This window comes from Macaca nemestrina, chromosome 14 (assembly GCF_043159975.1).
Source record: "Macaca nemestrina isolate mMacNem1 chromosome 14, mMacNem.hap1, whole genome shotgun sequence".
In the NCBI taxonomy this organism is placed as follows: Eukaryota; Metazoa; Chordata; class Mammalia; order Primates; family Cercopithecidae; genus Macaca; species Macaca nemestrina.
In genome coordinates this window covers 117,857,813-117,869,405 of record NC_092138.1, presented here as the reverse complement: position 1 = coordinate 117,869,405, position 11,593 = coordinate 117,857,813, and the positions used below count along the sequence as shown (strand labels likewise).

Genomic DNA, 11,593 nt, shown 5'->3' with positions numbered 1-11,593 from the left:
GGCCTGGGATGAGGACCAGGGCTTAATGAGTCTCAGGGGCACAAACAGTGACTGCAGGCTGGGCACTGAGGGCAGGAGGGTCCTGGGGCCTCAGAGCGGCCTCTGTCTGCCGGGGCGGCCCAGGCCAGCAGTGACCACGGGGCGGAGCTGTGCGGGCTGCGTCTGAGTGTCTGGGGGTGGTCCCTGGGCGGGGAGAGGGTAGCAGAGCCCAAGGCCACACCTGCTGCGTCCCTCCCCTCCCGACCCAGGCTGGTGGCTCCGGGGAGGTTTAAACACTGGCCTTGGTGGCTGAGGGAGGAGGAGGAGGATGAGGCAGGGGCTGCTGGTGCTGGTGCTGGTGCTGGCTGCAGGGTCCCAGGTGCAGGACTGGTACCCCAGGGAGTCCCACACCCTCAACTGGAACAAGGTGAGCCATGCGCCGCTGGTCCCTGAGCCGGGCACCGGCCCTGGAGCTGGAGGAGGCTCCTGCACAGTCTCCCGGTAGGGGCCCAGGAGCAGGGCTACCAGGAGTTCCAGGCACAGGTGATGCCCACCTGGCTTCTCCCACTGCAGCCTCCAGCACAGGGGCCCCGCAAGCTGCAGGGCAGAGGCAGGGAGCCTCGAGGGGTTCAGGGGAGTCGGGGGTTCAGGAGGGTCAGGGTGGAGGGGCCCAGAGAGCTGTGGTCGAGGAGGTTGGAAGACGCCGAGAGGGCAGAGTGGGTGTCGAGCAAGTGGGGCATGTTCTGTAGCGGGAGGGCCCGGGCACCTGCAGAGTGAGCCATGGGAGCAGCACTCATTGGCACAGTGGTGCCCAGGGCACTGGGGTTGGCAGCAGGCAGAGTTGGGGGCCGAGGGCCGGAGGGAAGGGAAGTGGCCGAGCAGTATCCAGCCCCTAGGAGGCCACGTGGAAAGGAGCCGGGGCCTCTGAGGTAGGGAGGCCTTCCACCTGCTGGTGCCACGGCCCAGCCCTGTGCTGCCTGGGGTCCCTGACCTTCCGGGCACCTGGTTCTCTGCGGCCCAGCTCCAGTGGCCAGGGCTTGAGTGGCCGGGACCGAGGCGGCACCCAGGTGGGGCTGGAACTCCGGTTCACAGAAGGGTCGCTTGTCTCCTGGGTTCTCTAGCTGGGAACCTCGGGGGTGGGGACAGCCCCTGGATGGCAGCTCTCGTCCCCGCCCACACACCTGCTGCGCAGTTTTCAGGGTTCTGGTACATTCTGGCCACGGCCACTGATGCCCAGGGATTCTTGCCGGCCAGGGACAAAAGGAAGCTGGGGGCGTCCGTGATAAAGGTGAACAAAGTAGGCCAGCTCCGGCTGCTCCTTGCTTTCAGCCGGTGAGTGGGCAGCGCCCCCCAGGCAAGGGTGTCCCCTTCCAGGAGGAGGGAGCTGCCTGGGGGCTGGAAAGGAGTCTGGGAGGAGCCTGTCTGTCTGGAAGTTCCACAAGAACCGTCCCCCAACTTCCTCCCCCTGAACTCCAAGGAAGCCGCCTGCAGCCCCTGGGGCCCCCACACGGGTGGGAGTTGGGAGTGTCTCCCGTGCCGTGGGACAGGCCCCGGCCCGAATTGGAAAATCCTCACACCACAGAGCCTCAAATTGACAAGAGTTGGATAGTGAAGCAAAAAACTGGGGACCTGGTGCCCCAACCTTCCCAGGTCCCATGGGAGCAGGGGCGGGACCGAGATGTGTCGGTGGGACTCGGTGGCCGGAGTGGGGGAGGAGGGGTTCCCTGGTCTGCAGCCTGAGCCCCTGCCTTGCCCCAGGTTGAAGGGGTGCCAGTCCCAGGAGGTGATCCTGAGGAAAGACGGGAAGAAGCCGGTGTTCAGGAACACCTGTGCGTATGCGGTGGGCCTGAGGGAAGGACGGGAGGGCGGTGTGCTCGGGCTCTGAGCCCCGGAGGAGCTGCGTGGGACGCCTCTGTCCCCTCGGTGCCTTGAGCAGGCCTGGCCCGGGAGGGGAGGCCCCAGGAGGGCACTCAGTCCTTTCTGGACACTGCACCCGGCTGGGGGCTCCGAGGCCTCAGACACCAGGGGTCAGGGCTCTGGGTGGGCACAGCCACGCCATCCAGGAACCAGCGGGCATCTCTGGGCATCTCTTTCAGTGAAAGGGGTGAAGGCCTTCCACGTGCTGTCCACTGACTACAGCTACGGCCTCGTCTACCTCCGCCTGGGGCGCGCAGCCCAAAACTACAAGAACCTGCTGCTTTTCCGTGAGCGGGCACAGTGGATGGCAAAGGATGGTGGAGGGAGTGCAGAGAGAGGCATAGAGGGGTGCTGGGCACACGGGGCTGGGCAGGACCCGGGGGTGAGGTGGGCAGAGAGAGTGGGGGTTGGGGCGGTGGTCAGGGCAGGGGCAGTGGAAGCCGAGACCACAGCAGGCAGGTCCTGGAGGTCGCTGAAGCAAGGATGGGGGACGTCAGGAAGAGGCTGCAGAGCAGGGTGGGCCACCCAGGTGGCGTGGAGGCCACCAGGATGGTGGCAGGTGCAGGTGCGACGTTCTGGGTGAGGGATGCAGTGGGGATGAGGAGGTACCAGAGGGGTCCCAGGTAGGAGTCTGCCCGGGATGGAGGGGTGTGGAAGTGACCCGGTGTGGGTTAAGGGCCACAAACCCAATTCTAGGCACCAACCACTTGGGGTACAGGGAAAGGAGTGGCCCTCCGGTTGGAAGGGGTCGAGGGGAGGTGGGGTCCTGGGGTCTCAGTCGAGGCAGGGCACGCTCAGGGTGCAGCAGGCCGGGGCACAGCTGGGGGATGGCTGGAGGGTATTCTGCAAGCAGAGAGGGCTCCCCAGGCAACAGCGTGGTGACCCTGGCTTCCCAAGCCTAGCTGCCTCGTAAGTGGGGAGGGACCCAGAGGCCACTGTCCTCCTGTGGCCGATCCCTGCTTCACACCTAAGCTCTGAGGACATTTCAGCAGCTCCCAGGGTGGCGATGGGGGCCAGGGTGCAGATGCTAAAATGGCCAGAGCTGGAGCCTCTGATGTGATCCTGATCTCAACCTCAGATAGACAGAACGTTTCGAGCTTCCAGAGTCTGAAGGAATTCATGGATGCGTGTGACATTCTGGGGCTCTCCAAGGCCGCCGTCATCCTCCCGAAAGACGGTAAACTGTGCCCTCAGCCTTTTGCCCTACTGGCCCCACCTGCCCGTCCCACCCAACGGGGAGCTGATTCATTGAGGGAAGGAGAAACGAAAGGACCCATGTGAAAGGTGCCATTTTTTTTTTTTTTGAGACGGAGTCTGGCTGTGTCGCCCAGGCTGGAGTGCAGTGGCCGGATCTCAGTTCACTGCAAGCTCCGCCTCCTGGGTTCACGCCATTCTCCTGCCTCAGCCTCCTGAGTAGCTGGGACTACAGGCACCTGCCACCACACGCGGCTAGTTTTTTGTATTTTTTTAGTAGAGACGGGGTTTCACCGTGTTAGTCAGGATGGTCTCGATCTCCTGACCTCGTGATCCGCCCATCTTGGCCTCCCAAAGTGCTGGGATTACAGGCTTGAGCCACCGTGCCCGGCCGAAAGGTGCCATTTTAAAGATCTGCCCAAATATGCCTCCTGCCCCGCCTCCTGCCACCCCTGAGAATCGGGGCTTGGCCTGGCAGGCCTTGCACCGACAGCAAGAGGTGCCCAGAGCAGATGCTGCATCTGACCAGGCGGTGCCACGGCTGTGGCTACAGGATCGGGGGCTGCATGGCTGTGTTCTCGTGGTGCCCAAGACGAGCACGCGTGGAACCAGGGGGTGGCCGGGGCAGACGTGTTCATGGCTCGTGTTTCTCCTCCGAGCAGCCAACCCACGCATGGTCGTTTTCCTCTCCCACAGCTTCCTGTGCACACACCATCCTGCCATGAGAGCCAGCGTCCTCTGCTCTTTCCTTCCGAAGTGTGGTCCTCCCAGACCCGGGGAGCATTGTTCCAGACGTCAGGTGGAGACCGCGGCTTGTTGAGAGGTGTTTGGTGGCTCTAGGTCGTTGACAGTGTGAAACTCAAGTGTTTCAAGGGATCCTTTATGATCACAGAAAGAATGAGGAAGAAGGGTACAGGCTGACCGGGTGGCGAGATGTCAGCCAGGCCCCTTCCGCAGTGTCCTCTGGAGCACACTGCAGGCCGCTGCTGTTCCCTGTCTTCCATGAAATAGACCACAGGCTGGCCCAACGCAGTCCTCGCCATGTGCCTTCCCTCTGCCCTCCATGCCGCCGCCATCCTCTGTGTTCCTTGGCACTTTCTCAGGAAGCCGTTTGCACCCAACATGGAGGAGCCCCCAGGACGTGCCAGGCAGCGTGCTGCCCCTGTGGCTGCATTAGGGAGCAGAATCGGCAAAACGCAGTCCCAGAGTTAATGCCCGATCAGGAGAAGCCAACCTCAGCAGCGTGATCACCCGGATACTCGAGTATAGACCCTAGATCATCCGGATACTCGAGTATAGACTCTAGAAGTCTATCTAGGGGCAGCCAGGACCCAACAACAGCAGGTCTGACTCATTCCATCCAGGGTAGCATCAGGGAGAGCTTCCTGGGGGATGTGGCATTTGGGTTGACCAGGGAAGGGTGGTGGGTATTAAGTCAGTTCGGGTGGGGCTGGAGGAGCAGGGGTGCATCCCTTGAACAGGATGTGACTTCTGAAAAGACATCAGAGTAGAGAAAATGGCTTCTCAAGGAGATTGGGCATGCCAGTATGAGCACGGCGGTGGGGAGAGCCACGCAGAGGAGCAGGAGGGGGCCCACCGGACCATGGCACCTTGAAGGCCGCAGTGAAGGGCTTGGGTCTCATTCAAGGGGTGATTGTAGCAGGACGAGCCACAGACAAAACTCCTCAGACACCGGATTAAAGAAGGAAGAGGTTTTTTATTCGGCCGGGAGTGTCGGCAGACTCGCATCTTAAGAGCCGAGCTCCCCGAGAAAGAAATTCCTAGCCCTTTTAAGGGCTTACAACTCTAAGGGGTCCACGTGAAAAGGTCATAATAGATCAAGTAAGCGTGAGGAACGTGACTGGGGGCTACATCCATCAGCTAACAGAACAAGAAGTTTTACAGTGCTTTCTCCTATAATGTCTGGAATTCACAGATAACACTAGTAGTTTTGGTCAGGGGTTAATATTATTATTATTATTTTAACCACCGGGGCCAGGTGGTGACGCCAAGGTCATCTGGCTATTTATCTTCCTTCTGTTTCTTTCCAACTTTTTGCTTTCTCCCTTTTCCCCTGTCTTATAAACTAGGGAAAAGGGGAGGTGGGGGAGAAGCTGGGAAGGACAACAGGGGAAGTGGTGGTCTCATTCCATATGATGACGGGAGGTTGTCTGAGACGAACCCCCTCGCTGAATGAATGGACCTTCTTCTGGCCAAGGGGGTTCCCAAGAAACCCTGAACCCCTGAACCCGAGTCCTCGGCCATGACGGGGTGAGAGGTCAGACCCCTCAGAGAGTGGTTCTGTGCAGTCCATGGAGAATTCACTCAGCTGCACGTGTACATGCTTCTCCTTTCATGAATATTCATGACTCCTCCTGAAGCTTGTTGAACATCTGTATTTGGCCATCTCCTTCAGCACAAATTCCTGTTCCCTCTGCCCCTCCCTCCAAGTGTCTGTTCCAGGCTTCTGGCCCGAGGCTACGCTTCCCAGCCTGTCAGAAGGGCTGCCTTGCTGGCTGCAATCCCTTATGAGAAATAAAGCTCTCCTGTGTGCAGAAAAGTAGTTAGGAGCCCAAGCAACATGGTGAGACCTCATCTCTACAAAAAATACAAAAATTAGCTGAGCGTGGTGGTGGACGCCTGTAGTCCCAGCTACTCAGGAGGCTGAGGTGGGAGGACTGCTTGAGCCTGGGAGGATCACGCCACTGCACTCCTGCCTGGGCAACAGGCTGAAGCCTTGTCTCAAAAAATATATACATAGGCCAGGACAGTGGCTTACACTTGTAATCCCAGCACTTTGGGAGGCCGAAGCAGGCGGATTACGAGGTCAAGAGATCAAGACCATCCTGGCCAACACGGTGAAACCGTTTCTCTATTAAAAATACTAAAAAATTAGCCAGACGTGGTGGCACACGCCTGTAATCCCAGCTATTCAGGAGGCTGAGTCAGGAAAATTGCTTGAACCCAGGAGGCAGAGGTTGCAGTGAGCCAAGATCATGCCACTGTACTCCAGCCTAGGTTACAGAGCAGACACCGTCTCAATAAACATTAAAGAGTGGCGGAGATGTGACCACCTCTTCCAGAATCCCAGGCCAAGGCACAGTCATGGAGAGGTGGGCCCAGGTCCCCTGGCCCCCCTCCGATATCTCTGCTCCCTCACGCCGGCTAGCTGCAGAGGCAGGACGTGAGCTGAGCGGGAGCCCCATACTGCCGTCCAGCCTCGAGAACCCCGAGTGTGGGCCTCTGAACCGCCCATTCACCAGGGTGAGGGCAATTGCTCTGTTCCGGGGCCTCCGGCTCTGCTCCCTCCCTTCCCTGGGCCCAGGGAAGCTGCCAGCTCCACAACTCAATCCTGTCAGTGGGGAGAAGGAGGAGGAAGAAGGGAAGGAGCTGGGAGAATGGGGAGAGGGGCCACTTGGGGTCCCACGGACAGGGAGGGAGGGACAGCAGGCGAGGTTAGACGCGCACACACCACCCACACCAGTGCACCTCCCTCTGCGGCGTGCCAGCTGGTGGGTCAGAGTTGCTTGAGGTTCTGTGGGTGCCAGCCGCCACCCTCTGCAGAGCCCGTGCGGTCTTTCATCACACACAGCCCTGTGGGTTAGGTCCACTTCATGGCCCTGGAGTGAGCCTCAGAGACACCACAACCTCAGCTGCTTCCTGAACACCACCATTTCCCTGACCCCCATTTCAGAGGCAGCGGCACGGCCAGGGTTCTCTCTGGAGGAAGATGAGAACAAGTATCCAGGGGAGGCTGGGTGCGGTGGCTCACGCCTGTAATCCCAGCACTTTGGGAGGGAGGCACAGGTAGGTGGATCACCTGAGGTCAGGAATACGAGACCAGCCTGGCTAACATGGTGAAACCTCCTCTTTACTAAAAATACAAAAATTAGCCAGGCGTGGTGGTGCATGCCTGTAATCCCAGCTACTTGGAAGCCTGAGGCAGGAGAATCCCTTGAACTGGGGAGATGGAGGCTATAGTGAGCCGAGATCGTGCCACTATACTCCAGCCTGGGTGACAGAGCAAGGCTCAGCCTCAAAAAAAAAAAAAAAAAAAAAATTGTCCGGGGGAGCCCACAGGTGTGCCTGCTACCGATGAGCCCCCAGGTGAGCCCACAGCCCATGGACATCCTCGCTCGCTGGCAGCAGAGACAGCTGCGGCCAGGCGGATGGGGCTGGCCGGCATTCCTGGAGGGCCCTGTGCAATTCTGTCCTGGAGTTACAATGGTCACTCCGCTGGGCCTTTGAGGTCCAGGTTGGGGATGAAAAAGTGGCAGGGAGTGGCCTGAGGCTCTTGCCAGAGCCCCATAATTTTGGTCATAGTTTGCAATTCCCAAAGGTTCCGGCACGGGACTGGGCACCTGTGTGGCCCCATGGAAGGTGTTTATTTTTATTTTATTTATTTTTTTTTTGAAGGTGTTGAAAGACCCAGAGTCACCAGTTTGCGCTGACAGCTTTTTTACTGCACGTGACTGGGTCATCTTTCTTCTTTCTGTTAAGCAAAAGCCCTAACAGTTTCAAAGAACTGGATAGGAAGGGCCGACCTCCGGGTGACGAAAGCAAGGTGGACCGTGGGGTCAGGCTGAGTGTGTCTGGCCTGCACTGTGAACGGCCACCGGCTGTGGGAGGTCCTGACATGCCCCAATACTGCAAACTGGGGACATCAGAAGCTCATTCTCAGTTCTAGAGGCCTGGACTTGGGAGTCCAGACCCGGGTGTTGCAGCGTTGCGCTCCTCCAAGGGCGCTGAAGGAGGCTCTTTCCTGTCTTTTCCAGCCGCGGGCGGTGCCGGTAGGTCTGGGTGTTCTGAGGCTGGGGCTGTACCTCTCCCATCACTGTCCCCCCCTCTTGAGGCCTTGTCTGCTGTGGCCGGCCCTCCTCCTCTCAGCAGTCATTGGATCTAGGACCTTATTTTGTCTTTGGATTTGTTTTTTTTTTGTGATAGGGTCTCACTCTGTCGCTCAGGCTGGAGGGCCGTGGCATAATCATGGCTCACTCCAGCCTCGACCTCCTGGGCCAAAGCAATCCTCCTACCTCAGCCTCCCGCGTAGCTGGGATGAGTGTGCAGCATGACACCAGCTAACTTGTTTTTATTTTTTGTAGATCCAGGGTCTTTCTATGCTGCCTGGGCTGGTCTCGAACTCCTGGACCCAAGTATCCTCCCAGCTTGATTTCCCAAAGTGCTGGGGTTACAGGTGTGAGCCGCTGCGCCCAGACACCTGATTCCACGAACAGTCTGGGGTTACAGGTTCAGGTGGAACATTTTGGGGACACTGTTCAGCCCTGCACAGTCAGCTTCCCCCGATCTGCCCCTGCCAGGGTCAGACCTCCCCAGCACTCTCCCTTCCCCATGGGGGCCTGATCCCTGCTCATGGCCAAAACGTCCTGGGAGTGCCTGGCTTCACACACTCTGCAGCCCCAGGAGCACCTGCCAGCAGCCCTGCGGGGCTCCACTGGGTACTCTGACTTGTACTCACCCTTCCACCTCCGTCACGTAACCAGGGGCAGGGGCGTGACACCTCCACCTTCCCACTCCCACACCCACTGCCCACTTCACCGCCCACTTCATTTGGACTTCGTGTAGCGGCCAAGAGCCCTACGTTTTCTCCAGGAATGTCTTCCAGCCTCAGGGCCAGCTTCGTCCAGGCCTCGACCTGAAGATGATCACACGCCTCCTTCAAAGCCCTCCCCATCAGTGCTGATCAACAAAGCAATTCCAGAATGTCCCAACCCTCAGGGGTGTGGTAGGGGGGAGAGCTTGAGGGGGGGAATGCAAACCCTTGGTAATGACCTTGGTAATGACCTTGGTGTGAACCTGTGTGTCCACAAGGCAGCCAGAGCAGGGAGGGGAAGGTGTCCACGTTTAGTTGATTTGTTGTTTTATCCAGAATGGTGATCTGTGAAGTCTGGAAGAAATTCTGAGTCGTCACAGAGAGTGTGGGTGCTCTGGGACTGCAGGCTGCCTGTTGCTGTCACTTTTGTTTTGTTTTGTTTTGAGACAGAGTCTCACTCTGTTGCCCAGGCTGGAGTGCAGTGGCACGATCTCTGCTCACTGCAACCTCTGCCTCCCAGGTTCAAGTGATTCTCCTGCCTCAGCCTTCCGCTAGCTGGGATTACAGGCATGTGCCACCACGCCCGGCTGATTTTGCATTTGTAGTAGAGACGGGGTTTTCCCATGTTGGCCAGGCTGGTCTCGAACTCCTGACCTCACGGCATCCGCCCGCCTCGGCCTCCCAAAGTGTTGGCCTTATAGGTGTGAGCCACCACACCCAGCCCGGGCTGACTTGCACAGAAGTGCCACCTACCTACCCTCTGACTTCTGTCATGTGACCCGGGGCAGGAGATGCGACATCTCCACCTTCTAAGTACCCCACTGTCACGGGGCAGCTCCTCTCTCAGGTGCTGAGGTTCAGGTCCTCTCCTGGGTCTCAGCAGGTCGTGGCCTGCTCCGGGGCTACGCATACCGGTTTCAGTAAGTGCTCGGTAGCTCTGCCCCCCAGCACAGAGCAAGTGCTGGGTGGGGGTGCAGGGGACTCAGTATCTCTGGAGGAGGAGATGTTTCTTGCCCTCTCTCCACAGCTAGAGCTTTCACTAGCTACAGAGCTACAGCCAACTCCTGCACCAGCTCAGAAGGTAGAGCCAGCTCCAGCTACAAGTCTGGTGCTAGTTCCAGGATCAGAGCCAGCTCCAGCAGCACACCCAGAGATAGGGGCAGCTCTAGCCACCTCTGTGCCGGCTCCAGCACAGCTCCAGCATCCGCCCTCCAGCCAGGAACAGCTTCAAAACCATTTGCATGGCCTCAAGCCAGTGACAGGTCCAGAGGCAGGGCCAGCTGCAGCACCACCTCCAGAGCCAGAGCTGGCACCAGACATAAAGCGATGGCTGATTCCACAACCAGAACCAGAATTAGAGGCCCCTCCAGCTACAGCCATCTCAGACCTGCACCAGCTCCTGCACCAGCTTCAGCACGACAGCCAGAGTTCCTGCCAGCTCTAGAGCGAAATCCAATCAAGAACCAGCTGTAGCACCATAGCCAGAGCTAGGACCAGCTCTGACACTCTTCCAGGGCAAAGACTAGCAACAGCAACACAGCTAGAGGCAGTTCCAGAACGTCAGTCCCCGGGGCAGAGCCAGTTTGTCTCCAACACCCATGTCAGTGCTAGGACAGAGCCTGCACCATCTCTGGAGTCGGAGCCTGCTCTGGTGCCAGCTCCAGCCCCAACACCAGGTGGGGCCACACACGGAGGCGCATCAGACCACACAGCTGCAGCCCAGTTGCGAGGTGTCCTGGGGTCCTGGGCTGGGGCGTTTCTTAGGAGCCCTGAGGTGTTTTCTGGCTTTGCAAAGGCAATGAAAATTTGAGTTGAATTTATCAACAGGTCCTGCCCCCGCTAAGCCAGCACCCGAGCTGCAGCCAGCTCTTATGCCAGGTCCTGCACCCCGGCCTTCCTGACCTTTGCCTGTGGCTGCAGAGAGCAGGCTGAGCAAGAAGCCTCATCTCCTGGTGTCCCCTCCAGGCTTAAGGCCAGAGCGGTCTGCGCTGAGCAATGCAGAGGCTGCCCAGCCCCAGGACAGCAGCGCGGCTTTCCTCCCGGCCCCTGCGGCTCTGGCCTGTCATCCCCTGCTCTGGAGTTCGCGTCCTGGTCCGCGTCCCGGCACCACCGTTCGCAGCCGGGCGACCGCGGCGAGTCGCTTGGTCGCGAGGCCTCGGTGTCCCGCCCTGCGCGGTGACCGAGGTCCCAGGACAGAGCGCAGACAGGGCGCTGGGCAGGCCTGGCCGGGGTTACCCCGCCGGCCGGGACCCTCGCCCGCCTCAGCACTCATTAGGCGCCTGGTGTGTACCCGCGCCATGGCCGACACCGGTAGAGGCCCTGGTGGGGAAGGGACGGGGCGCGTCGTGGGAGTCCCACGCTGCCCCGGGCGGGCGCTGTTCGGCAGTCACGGGAGCCGCGGATGGCTGGGACCACGGGGACCCACGGGCTCGTGGAACGTCCTCCTGACCCGGCCTGGGAATCCTCCGCGAAAACGGGGAGCCGCGAGTGCCCGCGGCGTGCCCGGCACCTGGCGGGTCGGCGACGGCGCGGCCCCGGCTGCTGGCCCTGTGGGGCGTCGCGGTGCAGGCGCTTCCGCAGCTCTGCGTGGCGAACCCACGCGCCCACCCGCCAGCCACGGAGCAGCGCCCACCGGCGGGCGCGGGGAGCGGCACGGCCGGGGACCGCCGGGGGGCGCTGCTTGGGCGGAGAGGATTGACTCCTGCGGGCCGCCGTCCGCGCTATAAAAGCTGCGGCGCGTCCTCTCGCGTCCTCTGCGCGCGCCGGCGGCTGCCATGGTGGGTCGGCTCTTTGCATTCTCCTGCCGCCCCTTTCCCCAGCGCCTGCGCGGGCCCCGCCCTGCGTTCTTGCTCTCGCGGGCGCTGCGCGGCCTAAGGGACTCGGCTGCCAGCCTCCGGGTGCGGTGTAGGGGCGGGCTCTGACCTGGGGCGTCCTGGCCGCGTGAGCCGCGGG

General features: G+C 60.3%; 1 protein-coding gene across 1 annotated transcript; it reads left to right on the top strand.

Annotated features, from left to right (window-relative positions):
• Window positions 1-307: 307 nt before the first annotated feature.
• Window positions 308-3,815, top strand: LOC105471944 (lipocalin 10). Its single transcript, XM_071077426.1, has 6 exons — window positions 308-406; window positions 1,172-1,311; window positions 1,738-1,808; window positions 2,076-2,183; window positions 2,975-3,073; window positions 3,787-3,815. Exons 1-6 carry the CDS (start codon window positions 308-310, stop codon window positions 3,813-3,815), a joined length of 546 nt encoding a protein of 181 aa, XP_070933527.1.
• The last annotated feature ends 7,778 nt before the right edge of the window (window positions 3,816-11,593 follow it).

Bases quoted from the DNA above. Each gene is read 5' to 3' on its own strand.
- LOC105471944 (XM_071077426.1), top strand. From the start codon at position 308: ATGAGGCAGGGGCTGCTGGTGCTGGTGCTGGTGCTGGCTGCAGGGTCC. The intron at 1,809-2,075 runs GTGCGTATGCGG...CATCTCTTTCAG, and splicing joins GCCGGTGTTCAGGAACACCT to TGAAAGGGGTGAAGGCCTTC. The intron at 3,074-3,786 runs GTAAACTGTGCC...CCTCTCCCACAG, and splicing joins CGTCATCCTCCCGAAAGACG to CTTCCTGTGCACACACCATC.